At 43.6% G+C, this 20,280-nt stretch overlaps 1 protein-coding gene across 1 annotated transcript in view; it reads left to right on the forward strand.

Annotated features, from left to right (window-relative positions):
- Positions 1–20,280, forward strand: part of Pappa (pappalysin 1) — a 237,274-nt gene that overhangs the window by 60,738 nt on the left and 156,256 nt on the right. Inside the window, exons 5-7 of the mRNA XM_078048072.1 lie at positions 3,380–3,572; positions 10,164–10,285; positions 18,155–18,653. Of these exons, the coding sequence (XP_077904198.1) occupies positions 3,380–3,572; positions 10,164–10,285; positions 18,155–18,653 (814 nt within the window). The remainder of the gene's footprint in view (positions 1–3,379; positions 3,573–10,163; positions 10,286–18,154; positions 18,654–20,280) is intronic.

Genomic DNA, 20,280 nt, shown 5'->3' on the forward strand with positions numbered 1-20,280 from the left:
TTAGCTTGTTAAATGGGTCTCATCTGCTTTATGAGGCAGCTATAGTATTCTTCAGTTCACAGTGGGTGAAACTGAGGCTGACAGGGTCGGCACTTCTGCCCAAGGTCCTAGAGTGCAAACTTGCAGTTACAGGTGCAGATTAGTTCTTGAGACCAAGACTCAGTTAACAAGCTCAGAACACTGTAACAACAGTATGGTGACCTGGGCAGGCCCCCCCAAAGTCCTTTCTGCTTAGGGGTAACATGGGCACAGAAGCACCCCAGGAGCTGGCTGTTCCTGGAGGCCAGGATGAAGTGGCCGCAGATAGTGGGAGAGGGACATTTAGGGGCAAGAAGCCAAGTAGGGCTGACTTGAGACATTAGCTAATTGAGACAGAGCATTTGTGATAAAAGTAAAGCCTGTGGGACCCCTCAAGGTTCTGATAGCAGGTGATTCTCTATGTGATGTGCCCTGGGATAGATGTCTTCCAGCTTCAGCTTTAATCTTCAAATACATTCTTATTCCCTCCTAAATTCTATTACCTGTCTATTTCCAGAATTTTTTAATTGACAATCATGAAAAAGTTTTGTTCTTAAGTTATGAAGGAAAATATACTTCTCTGGGGAAAAAGCAAATACATCTGAAATTGACAGAGGGAAATGTCCTTACTGTTGTTCATCCCCACTCATCTTGATAAATGTTTTATATGCCCCCCTCTTCGAATTCTCACAATTACCCATGGGTTGAAGTTGATTTGAATGTCTCTAATTTGTACATGAAGACACTTCTTCTTAGTTACTTCATTTTTCGGTAGTGATAGTTTTTCCTTCTGTGCCCTACCATAGACAGTCAACTCCCTATTAATGGACAGATGTATCAGCTCTGATTTTTTTTTTCCCCTGTGGTGCTGGGGATTGAACCCAGGACCTCACATGCCCTGGGCAAGTGTTCTACCACTGAGCCACACCCCTCAGCCCAGCTCTAATATTTTTTACTATTATCAGTGATACTTCAAGGAATATCCCAACACATGTATTTTCCCCATATTTGTCCAGGAACATCTATCTGTTGAACTCATGATTGTGAATTGCTAGATCAAAAAAGAACATGTGTTTTGCATTCTACTTTTCTTCCTGCTTCCTGCTTTCTACAGTCATGCACAATCATGTGCACACAATATTCCCTAACGTGAGGTAGTCAGATACCACCGAACACCAGTAGACATTGCTCTTGGACCCTGCGCTCTTTCACCTTCACCGTGTGCCGAGATGAGCACTCTTGTTATTATCACCGTCTTCATTTACAGATGGGGAAACCAAGGACACAAAGTCACTTGTCCGTTTGACTTTAGATCCTATGTGCATTACTCTGAATAAATAACTCTACTTCTTTCCTTAGCCATCATGATGATTTCCTGTATCTTACCTATTCAGTAGCTCTTCTAAGGTTTTCAGGATGAAGAAGAAAAAAATGACCAGATGATCCGGCCATTCTTTAACAGAGGTGTTTGGGTATCGGGGAGCCCTAGAATGTTTGGTATCCATGGAGTTGCAGGTGTATCTGACTTTGAGATGGTTTACTCAGTCACTCTTATACAATGCTTCTAAAGGGTCATCAGGTTTTTCTGCTCCCTCCAAGTGAGAGCTGGGAAGGAAAGCTGGGAGGAGACTGTTAAAAATCATAAGGGATTCGAGGCAGCTTCTGGGTAAAAACTCCCTCACATGTCTGTCCCTTCCCGTCAAGGTCATGTCTAACTCCCCAGCACCTGACCAACTTATTTTCTGTTTGTTTGATAAGGAGAAGTGAGTTTATGCTGCAGGATTCTCAGTAGCAGGTTTATTTTAAGATCAGACAAGTGATGTACTCCTCTGTCTGGAGCTCAGCTACAGAAACCCTGACCACACAGACACTTCTGAGAGGTGATGTTTTTGGAAACCAAGCCAACACAGTGCCTTGCTCTCTGGGGGCCAGGTCTTGGGTCACATATTTAATCCACATCCTGAAAGAGAGAGAGAGAGAGAGAGAGAGAGAGAGAGAGAGAGAGAGAGAGAGAGAAAGATTGAGGATCATTAGACCAAAAAGCCCCTGAGAGATAACATTCCCGTCTCCCTCAGGCTCAGATCCAGTCTCCACTCCTATCTATCAGCCACCTGCAGGAGACTTTGTGCATGTGAGTTCTCATTTACTCTCAGAAAGAATTTCTCATGCTCATTAGAAGCACAGACAGGAGTCTTGGCTGCTGGGGTTCAAATCTCAAATCTGTGCTTAGCTCTGTGATCTTGGAAAAGTTGCTTGCCCTCTCTCATCCCCGGTTTCCTTTTCTGTAAGACGGAGGAAATGATAGAAGGCACTCCAAAAAATAGTGAGTATTGGGGGAGAGGGGTTTAAATGTGTCCCCAAGACTATGCACCATGTTTGATTCATGCTTGGCTCATACTAAGCACCTGTCCCAGGGACAGAACTATGAGTGGGGGTATAACTGCATTTTCCCATCTGCACACTGAGCTGAGCCTGCCGGATTCTGACCTGTCCTGTGCTCTTGCACAGGACACAGAGGTTCCGTGGCTGTGAGTTTCCTCTCTGGCAACGCCCAACTTTCATTCCTAGTCCCAGCCATGTAATCTGACCTCAGATCTCTCCTCTTCAGAAGCCTTTCTGGCTCCCCTCCTCCCCTACCTGCTGTCTCCCTCCGATCATTGGTGGTGGTGGACATGACAGACTTCAGCGACCTTAGAACAACCTTGACGCAGTCAGTACGCTGGCCTTGACTCCATAACTAAACCAAAAGCTCTTCAAGGGTAGAACTTTTTTTTTTTTTTTTTGGTTTCTTCTTTCCGTGCCCCTTAACGGAGCAGAGGATTTGCGTTAGACGCTCCGAAGGCTTCGTGAAGGGCCATATCATTGCATCCATTAAAAAAAGAATTGACAAATAAGTGGATGAATGAAGGCAAGGGAAGACTTGGGGGAACTGGTGAGCACATGAACTAGTGAGTGATAAGTGGAAAAGCAAGAGGATGAGTGATTTAGAGAGTGGATGAGACGGGGGAAGGGAGGCAGTGAGGGACTCCTTGGGGACCCGAGGATTTGGAGACCCTAGAAAGCCTCTCACCTGCCCTTGTCCTCAGCTGTGCCCTCCTGGCTGCCCTCTCCCCAGTCTCAGGCCTACTTTTCCAGTTCCATCCACCCTCCCCTTCCTCCTGCTTCCTCTCACCTGTCTGCAGGAGTGATGACTACACTAATTTGTTCACAGACCATTAACTCTTGAGCACTGGAAGAGGCCACCCTGAGTTGGCAAGGAAGGACCCGGGTGCTGGCTGGCTCTCTGGCCGCCAAGAGACGTCATCGTTCTGTTGCCTGCCCGTGCAGCTCGGTGCTTATCTCTCCCTCTGCCTGCTTGCAGATGACGACTGTACAGACTCCTTCACGCCCAATCAAGTCGCCAGAATGCACTGTTACCTGGACTTGGTGTACCAGAGCTGGCAGCCCTCCAGAAAGCCGGCGCCCGTCGCTCTCGCGCCCCAGGTCGTGGGCCACACCATGGACTCCGTGACGCTGGAGTGGTTCCCGCCCATCGATGGCCACTTCTTTGAAAGGTGAGTGTTCCCTGTGAAGTGTTGATCCCACTCTCTTTCTCCTGCCAAGAAGAGGGAAAACTTGGAAGGGAGGCAGCTTTTGAGAGGGATTTTGCTGTGTATGTGCTGTTTCTTGTGCTTGTTAAAGGGACACCTCTGCCCTTAGCACAGTGATTGGTACCTGGAAGCAGGTGGTAAATTTTGGGTCAGGGAACGAACAAATGCTTGCTGATAGAAATGAATAGGCTAATGATACCCAATTTTAAGTGAATACATGTTTAGATTTACTTTATTACTAAGAACTTTAAAACTCCTATTGCTAGAAACCTCCTTTGAGCGGTAGGTACCGGTCTCCATGATCTTGGGAGCTGAAATTGGTTAATGGGCCCAACCCTTCATGTTCTATTATGTATAATTCCCATTTTCTATTGTGGCACATGTGTATGCATGTATATATTTGCAAGAATTTATATGTATAACATATATTCATAATATTTATGTCTGCTATTTATTTGTAGAGCTGAGGGTGAAATATTTAGAAGTCCAGAGAAAAATATACCTTAGTTCCACTCCCTCCCTTGTCAATCACCAATTGGTTCTATGACCTTAGACAACAAGTCACTCTCCCTCTCTGAGTTTTATTCTCTTCCCTCTGGAAAGTGGGTCTGATAACACTCAATGGACAGAAGGCAAAGACCTGAACTGAACGGTTCCTAGTGGTTCCTTTCAGCCTGAAGAATCCCTGAGGAGTTCAAGTCTGGAGGGAGCCAGGTTTAAAGCCAGGTTCGTGATCACGTAACATAACGTTAGCATCTATTTTGGACCTCTTCTGTAATTCAGGGAAGATGAGTATATCACCCCACTCACAGCTCCTCTTGGGGATGTTTCCTCTAGCAACGTTGCTATAACATTGCTGATGGTGAAAATGATAGCCATGCTGATAATTAAGTATTGTTTCTCTATTGGGGTTGCTGCTATTTTTCAAGTGTTTACGATGTGGCTGATTGTATACTAAATGCTTTGCTGATAGAGTCTTATTTAACATCTCCAGTACCCCACTAAGAAAGAGATCATCTTCCTCCTATGCCAGACAAGGAGAGAATTGGAGTTGAAAAAAAGATGAGAGACTTGACCAAAAGCCCCTAGAATGTAGTGGGGGCTGGACTCCAACTCATACTTTCCAATGTTTTGTCTATGACTCCCATGTGCTTCCATGAAGCTGTTTCAAAACTAGAGTTATGAAGGAGGTATTTGTACCTTCCTGCAAAGGAGCCACAAAGGGGTGACAAACAGCTCCCATCTTCAAGATTCTCTGAGTGCTCATGTGCGTACAAAAATATATTAAACAAAGGACCTCAGTAGACACTTCTCAAAAGAAGACATAGAGATAGCCAAAAGGTAAATGAAAACACGTTCAAGGTCACTAATTATCAGTGAGATGCATAGAAAAGCTACAATATTATCTCTCACTGTTAGGATGGTTATTATCAAGAAGACAAAAGGTAACAAGGGTTGGAGAAGACCTGGAAGAAAGGGAACATTCTGAGGCTATGGGTGGGAATGTAAATAAATACAACCATTGTGGAAAACAGTATGCGGGTTCCTTAGAAAACTAAAAATAGAGACACCTTATGATCCTGCAATCCCTCTTCTGGGTATTTATCCACAGAGATGGAAATCAGTATGGAGAAGAATTATCCACACTCTCATGGTTCGTGGTAGCATTGTTCATGATGGCTGAGCTATGGAAACCAGTTAAGAATCGTCCATCAGATGAATGGATAAAGATTTTGTGGATGTGATGTGTATACACAAGAGAATACTATTCAGCCTTAAAAGAGGGGAAATCCTGTCATTTGTGACAACATGGATGAATCTGGAACACATTATGCTAATTGAAATAAGCCAGATACAGAAAGACCAGTGCCACCCGATCTCAATTAGATGTGGAATTTTTAAAAGTTAAACTCATAGAAGGGGAGAGCAGAAGGATGCCTAACAGAGGCTGAGAAGGAGGGTTCCCGAGGAAGGGAAGATGTTGATCAAAGGGTACCCAATAGCAGTTAGACAGGAGAAATAGGCTTTCCTGATCTTATTGCAAAAATGGTGATCCTGCTACCCAATAGTGCATCATATTTTCTAAAATTGCTAAAAGGGTAGATTTCAAAAATTTTTTTTTTTGGCACAAAATGCATAGTATGAAAGGGAGTGGATTTGTGAATGAGCCTGGTTTAATCACTCCGTAGAGTAAACATGTTTCAAAACATCACATTGTACCTCACAAATTCTCAATGTCAGTTATCAACAGAATTTTTAAAAATTTAAGAACATGGTATATCATGGCACCGTGTAAAATTCAGGCTCCGATTTTCCACATTTCCATCAGTCCCTGAATCTCAGCCTTCTCGGGCAGCTGGATGAGTGTGATCCGAGCGGAAGGGGACGTACTCCCCGAGCTCTCTATAGAAACTGCCTCTCTTCTGCCCCAGCTGCCCTCACTGGGAGCTCAGCACTGGGTTTGGGAAACCTCATGTGACACTTCACAGGAGGCTTTTCCAGCAGCCCGTGGACTTATTTATTTTTTCTGTGGTGATGAGAAGTTTCGGGCTTTTGCTCAGTCCTTGGCCTCGATTCTACTTAAAAATGGAAGTTTTGTAAATGCCGCTTCCTGTGTATGTATTCAATTTGTATTTCATAAAGCAGTTATTGTCCATTAAATAAATACCATCTGATTGTTGGAAGCCTATTGGAGGGTTAATTGTTGTGTAATGAGATAGGCCTCTATTACACAGTGCCCTCAGCTTCAATCAATATGTTTTTAATAACCTATAGCCAGTTGGTCCTGGAGGCTCATACAATAGCTATTCTGTGCCGTCTGAGATTTCAGGACGGAGTTATCATAGGTTAAATTAAAACGGACACTTTTGAAACATATCTAATTAGGGTTAACAGCTACATGAACCGTCATCTCTAGCTAATGGAACTCGGTCCCCAAGTTCCATAAATTGCTGAAACGGAACTACATTTTAGGTATATCACTCTCCCATACACTTGGAGTTTACATTCCTGCAAATTGGCTTAGTACAGAGTGTTCAAGCTTTGATGTCCACTCATCCATTTTCCCTTCTCGGCTTTGTTACTCCCGGCTGACTGGACGTTGGGTAAGCCATCTCACTTCCCTGATCCTCTGTGTCTTCTTCCAAAATAAAGGTGCTCCCTGTGCCCACATCACCCAGCTTTTGTGGGGAATTCAACAAGATGACATCTGCCATAGGACAAGCACATAGACTCTACACTCAGGCAATTTTAGCTTCCATGTTGTGCAATGTTTTCTGAAGCTGTTTAGCTACTTGAAAATCCCCTTTCCCTGCAAAACCTCTGGTGTTTTCCACGTCATCCATCAATGCCAACGTCTCACCCCCGGCCATGCTCAAGTCCTCCTGCTGTTCTCACATCTGTGGTCTAAGAGAATACAAGGGTTTCCCTTAAAAAAAAAAAAAAACATATTCAGATCCTCCCGCAGCCTGTGTCCTCACACATGGGCAACTGAATAAATAATTCAAGGCCACCCCTGGTTTTTCTAGCTCCTTTATTTTTATCTGCCTTGCAAACATGTGTTGACTGGGTGGTTTCAGTTATTTGAACAATTGGCTATGGTGTATTGGAGAAGGTACTGGCCTCAGAACCAAGAGACCTGGGTTTGAATGCAAGCCCGTCCATTCCCTCTGCCTCTTCAGCCTCAGTGTTCTTCTCATCTGTAAGCCCAAAGGGTTCTAGCCTTTCCCGACCAAGTTTTCTCTTCCATATCTCAGAACACAGAAAACAATTTGAGTAACTATTTTTTTCACTTATCTCGAAGATAGGACATAATCAGTATAATTCTAGTTGTAATGGAGACAAGTTAATTCATTTTATATAAAGAATGTCCTAGAGAAGCACTCTATAATAGGGCTTTATGTGGTCATGGAAATCTTCTATGTCCACCCTGTCCAAGTTGGTAACCACTTGAACTATAACTAGTGTGATTGAAAAACAGAATTTTTACATTTACTATTAATTGGCCTAAGTTTAAGTAGCAGCAAGTGGCTGGTAGCTACTGTTTTGAACAGCACAGATTTAAAGCTTTAAGCTTTGAGTCTCACAGAACTTGGATAAGAAAGATGATCTCTCTCAGCATTAGCATCCTGTGGATATATGACTTCAGTGTGTGTTTGGGTGTAGACACAGGTGTCCATGAAAATCAAATAAATGTCAAAGGTAGGAAGCACATGCACTCCCAGGTTGTGTAGGACGTCACCCATTTGCTCTTGGTCTATTGATGGTTTGTTCACTCATCTGAGCATTTCTTAGGGACCTGGGATATGTTGAGAATTCAATGAAATTCAGGTGATTTTGTGTGTATCATGTAAAGAAAACATCTAAAGGAAATAGAAAGAAAAACCCTGTGACCATTAAGGTCAATGGTTCCTGAACCCATTCCAGGACATTTGTAGTCTCATTGTCACCCTAAAGCTAGTCATGTGACTCAGAGTTGCTGTGCATGGATTACAGTCAGTCTAAGGAAATTGCCCTCATTAACAATGCTGAACAAGTTTCTCTCTCCACCCCTAATTCATTCCCAACAAGTACATTTATATAATTACTATTATTGCTCTTATGAGAATAACTTACATGCATTTAAAATGTACAGAAAATTTCAGAAACCAAGAAGAATAAGCACAAGGGAGGAAATCAATCACTATAAGTTCCACCATTCAGAAACGACTAACAATAATATTTTATCATATAGATTATTTGAATAGTGTTGAGACATTTGCAAATTCAGCTTTGAATATGAATTTTTCATCTTAATATTATAGTTTACACATTTTGCATAAAATTGCATAATTTTTATAAATGCTTTCATAATAACTTCTTGCCTTCCATTCAACAGATTAACCATAGTTTTTTTTTCATTGTTCTCCTATCATTGAATATTATTGTGCTTGCAAAGTTTCTACCTGTTGTATAGTTTGGCACTTGCAATTATACGCCTGAGAATGCAAAACATGAATTTTGAAGGTCTGGATTAGGTTAGCCATTAATATTAGCAGTGCATCTGAGTGACCGATATTTATTCATCCATCTATCCATTAACTACATATGATGGTCAACACTATAAAATAAGTTGGCCCTGGGAGAAACAGAGAACCCTAAAATATGGACTGTATCCTTAAGAACCTCATAGACTACTGAGAGAAATTCATTTGTCTTCGTATAAGAAATGATATCTGAGGAGAACCTTGAAGGATGAGGTGACAGAAGCAAGGATTGGGGGAGAGGACAACATGACTCAATGTGGCAGCTCACCAGAGCCTATTAGCAGAGAGAAACAAGGCCAGAGTGATGGGGAGAACAGTTCTCTGGGGTGTTGGATGCCATAGTGTGGGTTACTGGGGGCTGGACTTACCCAATGAAGTAAGCATGGCCCATTGAGATTGAGGTTTGGGGACTATCTGGCCACTGCGTAGGGGGCAGAGTCAGACTGTGATGCTCACATGCATGTCTTCCTTACCACTGGAGCCTGGAGGCACAGGGGTTTCCCTGAGATGGGAGAGCCCTAACACTTAACAATCTGGCTCTTCATTGTGTCCTTTCAGGTAGCCGAAGCACAGAGATTCCTTTCAGGTTGAGAGACAGCAGGACATTGCATTTTAAGAAATGAAGAGTCAGGCGGGGCTATTGCTGGATATCTCTAGATTCAGTTTCTAATTCCTCTGTAGAGTTCACTCAGTTATGTAGGGTTTGGGATCCACAGTCATACGGCAGGAAAAGACTCATCCTTTTGCCTTCCCCACAACTGTCTTCTAAATTTCTCTGCAGAGAAATTTAGAGAGCAAGTCGGATCCCAGAGGGCTGTTATGGCCAAAGGGAGATTGAATCCAGATACACAAGGCAGTAGGGGAAGCCACCATAATATTCCACTTCTGGGGCTGGTCCCATTGAGGGATTGGCTCTTCCCCTGGAAAGCTGCTAAAATGAATTAGATGGCATAGTTCAGAAACTGTTTTTGACTGTTAAGTTAAGGAGTGACTCATCCATCCCCAGAATGCCAGGGCTGGAAGGTTCCCCGGGCATCATCTCATCCAGATCACTTAGCTTCAGATGAGGGATCCATGCCTTATTCATATTTAATGCCTATGACACAGGATTGCACCTGGCACCTGGTAGGTACCCGCTGAATATTGTTAAAAGGTCACTTTTGAGGACAAGATGAAGCAACAGATTTTCTCACAACCACGTGGCAAATTCTCAGCCAGATGAAATTAAAATTACTGCAGGTGACGGGCCTCTGGCTTCTTGATTCTGTGCTGCTTCAAATGAGAAAAGCATCTGCACCATCCGGACAGGAGCCACTTTGGCCCATGTGAGATCTTAGGCAAAGGGAGAAATTTCACTTATAGTCATTTTTTCTGAACCTTAGCATACGTTGGGAGAGGTGTGTGTGTGTCTGTGTGTGTGTGTGATATAAAATGTGTGTCTTCTGCCCTGTTTGCTTTGGTCTTGTCCCATCAGTTGCTCATTCAACTGTTCCTAAGTCTGTGCATTTCCCCTCTTTCCTTGGCCTCCTAGAGAATTGGGATCAGCATGTGACCTTTGCCTGGAAGGGAGGATCCTGGTGCAGTATGCCTTCAACGCCTCCTCTCCAATGCCCTGTGGCCCATCAGGACACTGGAGCCCTCGGGAAGCTGAAGGTAAGCCAGTTTTCTGGATACTGATGGACGAGGAGGTGTGCGAAGAACAAGTCTTTCCTATATGGCATTCAGTGATTTATTATGGTCTTTCCCCTCTACCATCTCGTTTGATCTTAAGATCACCTTGAAAGGCCAGTATTCACGCAGTCACTCATTCAACAAATATTCGGAGCACTTACGTTGTCCTAAGTATGTTGTTTTCATGACACCAGTGAGGAAATGAGGCACCAAGAGGCCACATACCTGATAAAGATGCCGTATGCAAAGGTGTTTATGTAGCCTCCAGACTTCAGCTGTCTGTGGGTACAGACAAGGTCACCTTAGTCGATGCACCTGTTTGAGGTCTTTGAGGTGTCAATAGTCTTTGATTTTTCGTCAGTTATGTCTGAGACTTCCAGGGCATTCTCACATGTGTCACATATGTTCCTTTTCATGTCTTCCTTGTACCTCTTTTTGGAGATCCATTTACCTATAAGACGCTTAAGGAAAGCTCTCCCCGCCCTGGCCACTGTTCTGGGCTGCACCCATCATGAGACTCTACCCTGCTTGGGGTTGTCTCTCAGGCCTTCCAAAGGGCCAACAACTGTGCTTTCTTACAGAATAATTACTTTATATAGAAAACAGCTGCTCTGTTCTCTACGGTAACTAAGAGAACACCTTTGCCAAGTGCCATCTGTCACTTGACCCTGAGGCCAGGATGGCAGAGACCCTGTGCCTTCCTCCCCTGCTCTATCTCCCCATTCCTGTCCCTCAGAGACTTGCATATGGAGCCTGACCCCACCTGGTAATTCTTGCTGTTGTGCGGGTCAGCTCATGCCAACAGTCACTGGGTGGGGACACTATTACACCAGCTCATCAGAGGAAGCAGGATCTGTCTCCTCATTGAGCGCCAGTGAGAACTTCTCTGCTATCCTCTGTATTTTTAGAAAGAAGGTTGAAAAGGGAAAGCCAGAGATAGACTAAAGCGAGAGGAGAGATCAGAGAGGAAAGCCGAGTTGAAAAATGATGGCACTGTACTTTATTTTCTAAAGTAGCTTAAAATAAAAATGAGAGTTGAACTCGGGAACTCTAAACAAACCCATCTGGAATGTAAAGCGAAAGGGATGTCTGGGAGAAACCCTGGGCTCAGCCTCGCAGAATCACACGCTGTCAGAGTTGGAAGGGATGCCTGGGGTCATCCAGCTCCGGTCCCCACCCAGTGCAGGAATCCCCTCTATGTTCTTCCTCACTGAGGCTCCCGGTACCCTGTTATATAGCTTCATTTTTTTAGAAAGTTCTTCCTTCAATTTTTGGTTGGAATTTTTTCACCCCTACCGAACGCACCCTGAGATGTCACAGCAGAAGCTGTGTGGGTCCCTGATAACTGGCAATATTTTACATACTTCCATAGACGGCCTCAGGATGGGGCTGAGTTCTGTCCTGGGTAGAGGGCAAGGGTGCCCTGACCGTCTGCCAGAGCAGTCAGATGAGCAAGTGGGCCGTGACCATTCAATGTGAAGAGAACTATGTCATTAGTTGTGAAGAGTTGGGGACCAGTAGGTAGGAGACACAGGCTCCCCATGAAATGTCACAAAGTACATTTGAGAATGGGAAGAACTCTAATATGTTTAGAGCAGCAGCATTTTTCTAAACATGATCCAGAGGCTTTCTGGAAGGGTTTTCATGGTATCCTCAAAGTCAGAATTGTTTTCATGATATCACTAGGATATCATTTGCCTGTTTCACTTTCATTCTCTTCAGAGAATACAGTGGAGTTTTCCATTGGATGCATAATATATGATGTTCTTAGTGCTCTGATGGCTAACTAAGAGAAGGCACATTTGTAATCTTGAGTTTTAAAATTCTTGCTTCTTATTCATAATATGGTAGCTACCAATAGATATGGACTACGTAGGAGAGCCTGTGAAATTCTGTACAAGTTTAAATGGGTGTAAAGCATGAGAGCCTGGTGGGGCCAGGAGAGGTTCCATAGGTGAGGTGGAAAATGATCAGGTGAGGATGGGTTTGAATTCACCCTGAGGGCGGTGACCAGACACCACATGCCTTGGTCTGGTTGTGTTTATGGTGAGATGTGCATGTTATAAAGATTGCTTGAACAGTTCCGCAGAGAAACGATGAAGGGTAGAAAGTCCAGGAAGACAGGGAATGATGAGTGGTTGTACCTGGATCCAGGCGTGGAATGGTGGTACCCTGGGTGAGATTTGTGGAAATAAGAATGGAGAGGAGTTGAAGGAGTGGAGAGAGATTCGGGAGGTGGAATCAGCAAGGATCTCCCTGATGCTTCTCTGGCTAGCATCATGTTGGCTTGTTCTACTTCTTGTCTGAGTGACACAATTTCCAGACATCTCCTCACACCTCCATCCAAACCAACTGTCAGTTTGTCCCCGACCCTCTTAACGTGTGACCTGCTATACGGGCTTCCACTGCAAGCGCAGAATCCCCTGGTTTCCTGAGCTGACTCGGGCCTCCAAGGAAACCCAGACACTCTGGGTTTTCCTCCTATGTAAATTTAGCCCACGCCGGCCAGGGAGAGACACCGTTCTTTTTTTAGAGCATCCTATTACAGGCTCTGTGATCCGTTTGGCTCAGACTCTTTTTAATATCCTTGAAGAAATAAACTTTTCCATGAGCCAAACTCTGCAATTTCTTTCTCAACTCATTTTCATCCTATTTATCTTTTGTGTGTTTAAGTTTTTGGACTTGCCAAACTAACAGAAAACTCCCAGATTCATAAACGATGCCAGACGTATCTGTGGGGTTGGGAATAAAAAGTACAGTTGGAGGGCAGGAGATGAGGAGGACCACACCTTGGTCCCAGCCCCTCCGTCAACGTAATCCAGGACCTGAGTGAGTCCCTTCACAACTCTTGCCCACAGAATGGACAGTGGGATTGCAATGTCTTTCCCAGCTCTAACAGTAGAGCTGTAACGCCTTTTCTAATTTCGCACTAAGAAGACAGAAGGTTCTACATTGAACAGCTATTTGTTGGATGTCTATTGTGCTCCATTAACTTAATTTCAAAGAAGGTAGATGGTCGCAGACTTCCTCCTTTGGTTCACAGAAAGTGGATGCACTCCTATTTCTTGAGCAGGAACGGTCTCACAGAGGGATACTTCCTGAGGTATTTCCCACGATACACGTGCAGCCTGGGATTAGGGAGCTGGGTCTGGCAGGTGCAAATCCCATTTAAGATTACTTGTACCTTCCAAGTGTTGGGTTTACCATGAGAGTCTGACACATGGCACTAATTGTTTCCATTTTTTTCTTATTTGGGTGGGTGCTTTCTTCATTGTTCTGGCCAGACTAGTTCAGGGTGCTCATCTATACATCTAGAAAAAGCCCCGGCACCGAGTTTTTATGACGATATTCCTGTCATCAGTTCCGGTGTACAGATAGACAGAGAAGGTGTCTATACAGAGCATCATGATGTAAATGCAGATCGGCATAATATGTATAAATACATCTCTGCACACATCTGTGACCTCCCTCTATCAGCTTATATCAACATGGAACCTTTCATTTAGTTACCCTATGTACATTTCCTTACCACATACATTATTAATGACGAGGACTTTGGACTTCTCTTTCTTCCCTGCTTTTTCTTCCTTGGTTCTATCTCTCCTTTTCCCCTTTCTTTCTTCCTTCCCTACTTTTTAAAAATTTGTTCTTTTTAGTTATATATGGCACTAGAATGTATTTTGACATATCATACATACATGGAGTATAACTTCCCATTCTTGTGATTGTACATGATGTGGAGTCACACTGGTCATGTGTTCATATATGAACATAGGAAAATTATGTCCAATTCATTCTACTGTCTTTCTTGTTCCCATCTCCTCTTTCTTTCCCCCATCTCCCCATCCAATCCAGAGAACCTCTACTCATCCTTCCCCCAACCCCCACCTATTAAGAGTTAGCTTTGTCATATCAGAGAGACAAAGGATTTTTTAGGATTAGCTTATTTCACTTAGCATGATAGCCTCCAGTCCCATCCATTTAGCAGCAAATACCATAACTTCATTCTTCTTTATGGCTGAGTAATATTCCATTGGGTGTGTGTACCATATTTTTCTTTATCCATTTCATCTGTTGAAGGACACTTAAGTAGGTTCCATAGTTTAGTTGACGCGGATATTGATGTGGGTGAGTCACTATAGTAGGCTGATTAACTCCTCTGGATATATTCCAAGGAGTGGGATAACTGGGCCAAAGGGTAGTTCCATTCCAAGTTTTCTGAGGAATCTTCATACTGCTTTCCAGAGTATTCCCTCCTTTCTTTCTTCTACTATTGGTTCCTTTTTCTTGGCCCCTCTCCCTGCCTCAAAAACACACCCAATCAATCTCCCAGCCCTGTCTATTTTCCTCCTTAGCAACTCTGACTTGTCATCTCTGATGCTATCTTTGCCCCAGCCCTAGTTGTATCCTGTCTGTTAATGCAAGAGTCTCCGAACCTTGCCAGACTGGAAGCTTCATGAAGTCAGAGTCTAGAATCCTGTTCCCCCGGGGGCTAGCCTTTCTCTGGACACAGACCTGGCACTCCATAATTACTCTTTGAATGCTAAGATGGACAGATGGTTGGAGGGGTACATAGTACCTGTGTCTCTGTTTTAGTTAGCTTTCTTGCTGCTATGGCCAAAAGACATGTCAAGAACAGTTAAAAGAGGAAAAGTTTATTTGGGGGCTCAAGGTTTCAGAGGTCTCAGCCCATAGACAGTGGACTCCATTCCTTGGGGACTGAGGTGAGGCAGGACAACATAGTGGAAGTGTAGAATGTAGGAAAGCAAGTTAGGGCACTGCACCAGGAAGCAGCGACAGAGAGAAAGAGAGTTCTCCTCACCACGACAAAATACAAACCCCAAAGACATACCCCAGGGCCCCTACCTGCCTACCGTTACTACCAAGTTAATCCCTATCGGGGGATTAATGCCCTGGTTATGTTAAGCCTCTTATAACCCAATCATTTCATCTCTAAATTTTCTTTCATGTCTTTGGGGACACCTTGCATCTAAACCATAACATTCTCCAAGTAGTGAATTTTATAAAAGCAAATCTAACATTCCTCTGTACCTCTTCATCCGTCTCCTTTGACACTTTCCTTAATGTGACTTACAAGACGCTTCCTAATGCACCTTTCCAGCCTCAGCATTTGCTCTTCTCCCATCACTCTGCAAACCAGGGTCACCTTAGTTCACTCTGTCTCTCCACTCTTCCTTTTGCTTAGAATTCCTCCTCCCACCAAGATTTTCCTCTTTAGTTCTTTCTTCCTTTTCAGGACCAAGCTTAATATATTGGTGAGCATTTATTAGTGATCTTGTTCCATTTGCATTTTACAGCAACCCCAGTGAGGTAAGTAACAGTACAGTAGGTAACAATGAGAAGCTGCATAGTTGACATTTTAACCCAACTTTCATTGCTTCAAAGCCTGGCACGCTGCCTGGACCAACAGTATCACATAATATTCTACTCCCCACCAGGGATTACTTAACCATCTGAGTCTCAGTTTCCTCTTCTGTAAAAAAGAGTTTCATAAAACCTGCGTCATAGACTTACTGCCAGCATGAAAGGAGCTGAGGCATGTAATGCGTTTGGCACGGTGCCTGCATGTAGAGGATGCTCGATTCCTGAAGCCTGGTGTTATGGCAGGGATTTGCTGCTTTGGGGATGGGCTGGACTTCATGACCCTTGTGGCTGTTCTTTACAACTCAGGGTCTGTCTCTAATAACCAGACACGGATAAGCTTCCCTAAGATTGCTACTCCTGTTTACTTACTGGAGCATAATGACCAGGCTCACCTTCTTGTCCTTTGGAAAGCATTTGGTCCCTGTTGATTAACAAGAAACCAGGGAGGAAGGATGAGCCAAACAGATTTGTCATCTTTGCTCTCCTGTGGCTTCCCACCACTGATAGTCATTTTCTCCAAGGAAGGGAGAAAGATCATTTTATCCCTTGCCAATTCTGGGAGAAAGCCCATGGAGGGGTGGAGCACTCACCTGGCACCCACCTCCAGGCAGCAGGCTCTAATCCATGCAGTAACTTTGTTTTTTTTAACTCTGTATTCACAAGGTAGAATGTTCTTCACTTAACAAATACTGATTGAGCATCCATTGTTTGCAATGTATTAAGCAGAGACTCAATGGCATAGAGTGAAATAGACCCGTAAAACAGACAGGAATGTTACCCATTCTTCAGGGTTTGGATGACAATCAGCTGAGTTCACTAATCATTAAGGGATGTGCTTCATATACTGTAAAGTTTTGCCCTCAATAATGTTTACTGAATGAACTAGTAATACACATGGGCCCACCATCCACAAAACCTGAGTCAGAAATCCAGTGGGTTGGGGAATAGACAGGGGAAGAGCTTCAGCTGGGCAGGAAGTTTTATTTGTGCTTTTCATTTAAACTAAAGGTTGCTTCTAGCCAGCAGTTGTTGTGAATAATGAATGAACCTAGTCAAGGAGGGTTGGAGGGAATCTTATATTTATAACCATCTCTCCTTGTTTTGATGACTTATATTTTCAAAAGTCTGTGCATTTCCCTTGTTCCCTTTTCTCCTCTTCTCCATCTCCACTTGGTGTCTTCTTTCTTCCTCCTTTTCTTGGAAGAGCCAAAGAGGTTGGAGGCATTTACAGCTTTTTCTAGAGTTGCTTTTCTACCCCACGTGGCTTTCTAATACTCATTTGGTGCTGATTCCTATACCTGCTGCCTGGACCTTTTGACATTACCAAAAGTTGTTTTCAAACAAAGATCACTTTTTTTTTTTCCTTTTTGCTTTAGAAATGTCCGGTGTCCTCACCCCCATAGCCACCAACCACTGATACCAAACATGAAAAGGAGCATGGCTGATAGCACAACCTGAATGTCCCCCATTCTACCCTCACCGGATGCACTGCAACTAGACTCCCATACGCAAGTTAGAGCCAGTTGCTGCATTGAGTCCTGGTTACTTTCCTCAGTAGTGCAGGGAAGAGCTCTCTGAGGGTCTAGATGTGATTTCAGCAGAGAAATTTCAGAAGTCATGGCAGGCTGAGGTCAGTTGAGAATGAGGCATCATCTCCCTGGGGAAAGAGTAGAAGAATCCCTCTCTTCCCCCTCCTAGCCCAGCCCTCCCCTTCCTGAATCAGACTGGAAAGAGCTCAGAGAAGCTCAGTGGTATGGAATGACCTCACGTAGGGAAAGGGAGGAAGACAGATAAGGTGGCTCCAGAGCTTTCCAGCTTTTCATGGCTATTTCCTCCCAGATCTCCAGTCCAGGGGGTGGATGCTACCCTTGCTTACCTCCTCTTTGCTCGGGGTTTTCTGGTGTTTCTTTCAGTCCAAGCAGGACCACACAAAGGCTATAATAGCACATGGATTCTAACTTATTTTAGTGACTCCACATCCAACATGAAAAAGAATGAACTCTAAGGACTTCTGAATGAGGTCAAGCTGGGTTCTAAGGCTGACCTTGACACTTCAAGTTCATAAACTTGGTCCATTCACTCCACATTTCTGAGCCTTAGTTTCCTCACTTTAGAAATGAATCCCTTGCAAAAAAAAAATTAAACATGTTCATGGGACATACATGATTTTTATGCTAAGGAGCAAAGTTGTCAAGTGAAAGATTAGGAAGAGAATCTTGGACATCAACTCAATAGTAAGACGCTTATTTGAATGCAGTTTGACCAAATGTCTGGTGATTCATCTGAGATCTGTTTTCCAGGGGTGGGGAGAAACTGGGTGCTCTGTATACAAAAGATTAATCACAACACTAGAATTCTCTTTCATTTTTCTACATTCTCATCAGACCAGTCTCTTATGGGGTCTGTGGGAAATTCTAATGACCAGAGCGAAGGTCCTGACTGAGGTCCCTCCCATCTTCTCCATAGGTCATCCAGATGTGGAACAGCCCTGTAAGTCCAGCGTCCGCACCTGGAGCCCAAATTCAGCTGTCAACCCACACACAGTCCCTCCAGCCTGCCCTGAGCCACAAGGCTGCTACCTCGAGCTGGAATTCCGGTACCCCGTAGTCCCCGAGTCTCTGGCTATCTGGGTGACCTTTGTCTCCACTGACTGGGACTCTAGTGGAGCTGTCAATGACATCAAACTGTTGACTGTCAGTGGAGCAAACATCTCCCTGGGCCCTCAGAATGTTTTCTGTGACATTCCACTGACCATCAGACTCCAGGATGTGGGCGAGGAGGTGTATGGCATCCAGATCTACACATTGGATGAACATCTGGAGATCGATGCTGCCATGTTGACCTCTGTTGCAGACAGCCCACTCTGCCTGGAGTGTAAGCCTCTGCAGTATAAAGTGGTCCGAGACCCTCCTCTCCAGGATGACGTGGCATCTCTCCTACACCTCAGTAGAAGATTCAAAGACATGTAAGTATGCCTTCTCCATAGGAAGTTGATCAAGTGGATAGGTGGCAGAGGGATGTTCAGAGCGTCAGAAAGACCTGGAGTGGAAGGAGAAAGTTCTGCAGGCTCTAGTCACGTCTGGAGATTACAGAATCATCTCAACAAGGCAGAATTGATGTAGTGTGATAAGCAAGGAACCAATAGGCTTAAATCTGGTAACACTTCTGAGGTTTGACCCTAACCTATGAAACTTAGCCTCCCCATCAGTAAATGAACAAGGTTGAATGTGAATAGCTGTAAGAAACTCACTTATTACTGTGAAGGTAGAAGAACCTAAGTTTGCTAATGATTTCCATTTTCTATGAAGTTGAAGCAGATTCAAGCATTCTGATTGCTTTTTTGGTGAATGAAAAAGAGATGAAATTATAGCAGATTGGCATGGGAATTGGGCATACTCCTAAGTATTTTCATATACATTTTGCTGGAAGGTGAATGTTGCATCACAGTCCTTGTTTCTGTCTCATTTCCTGAGATGGAAAACAGGTATTTGGACCTCTTAAGGGTCTTTGTAGCTCTAGGATCCATGTTTTTTGTTTTTTGGTTTTGGGGGTTTTTTTGTTTTTTTGTTTTTGAGGGATGGGGGGATGCTCAATGATTTCATATGAGATAGTGCTTGTCTTTAATCGTCACTTTTAAAACCAGCTCTTCAAAAATATCCAGGATTTGGGCTTTCTGTGGAAGGCCACCCTATGATGAAGTTATTAGTGATTTTCCTTGTGTCCCAGACAATGGGCTAAGATCATTTCATCTTTTACTCATTTCATCCTCTCTACAACCACATTTTTCAAAGGAGAAAACTGGGGCTTAGAGTTGTAAAGTCATTTGTCTAAGATCATGGGGTTAGGAAGCAGTGAGATCAAGACAAGCATCTGATCCCCCAACTCCTAAGCCAGTAAACTCAGCTTAAGTTGAATCAGAGATGTGATTCCAACTTCCCCTTTAGGCTGAAAAATGATAAAGCCTTAATCATCTTATGTGGGTAGAATGGTCTAAGCTGTCAATCAACAAGCATTTATCAAATACCCACTATGTACATGGGGACTGCTTTGAATACTAGAAAGAACCATAACTCAGGACTCAGACGCTTTGCGTCTAGTCGCAGCTGGTCCACTTACTAATGTCAGATAAATCAGTTAATCTGTTTGAGCCTTAATTTCTCCTATGTGTGATGAAAAAGTCCAAGTCCATGGTTTCTATAAGCCTTTTGTGGCTCTTTATTTGGTTCTAAGATGATATAAGACATAATCTCTGCTCTGTCTACTTGAAAATATTTACTCAGCCAATCATTAATGGAAACCAAGTTCTGGAAGGAAACTTTTAATCTTTTTAAGAGACAGAACCACTTTCAAACACTTTACCAGCACTTCCTTTTACATGCCAGCAATTAATGTGCACATCTCAAGCAAACCCTCACCCATGCATTGAATCCGAGATGAAGAACATCTGGTGAAGAACTCAGAGGGAGCACTTGGTTTGCGTTTGAGAATGTACTTAAAATTTAAAGGATCGTCTTGCCTTGAAAATATTCCATAACCCTGTCTCTTCCATCTCCTCACTTGTCTGGAGTGGTAAAGTTCTATAAATATGCATC

This window comes from Ictidomys tridecemlineatus, chromosome 4 (assembly GCF_052094955.1).
Source record: "Ictidomys tridecemlineatus isolate mIctTri1 chromosome 4, mIctTri1.hap1, whole genome shotgun sequence".
Classification (NCBI taxonomy): Eukaryota; Metazoa; Chordata; class Mammalia; order Rodentia; family Sciuridae; genus Ictidomys; species Ictidomys tridecemlineatus.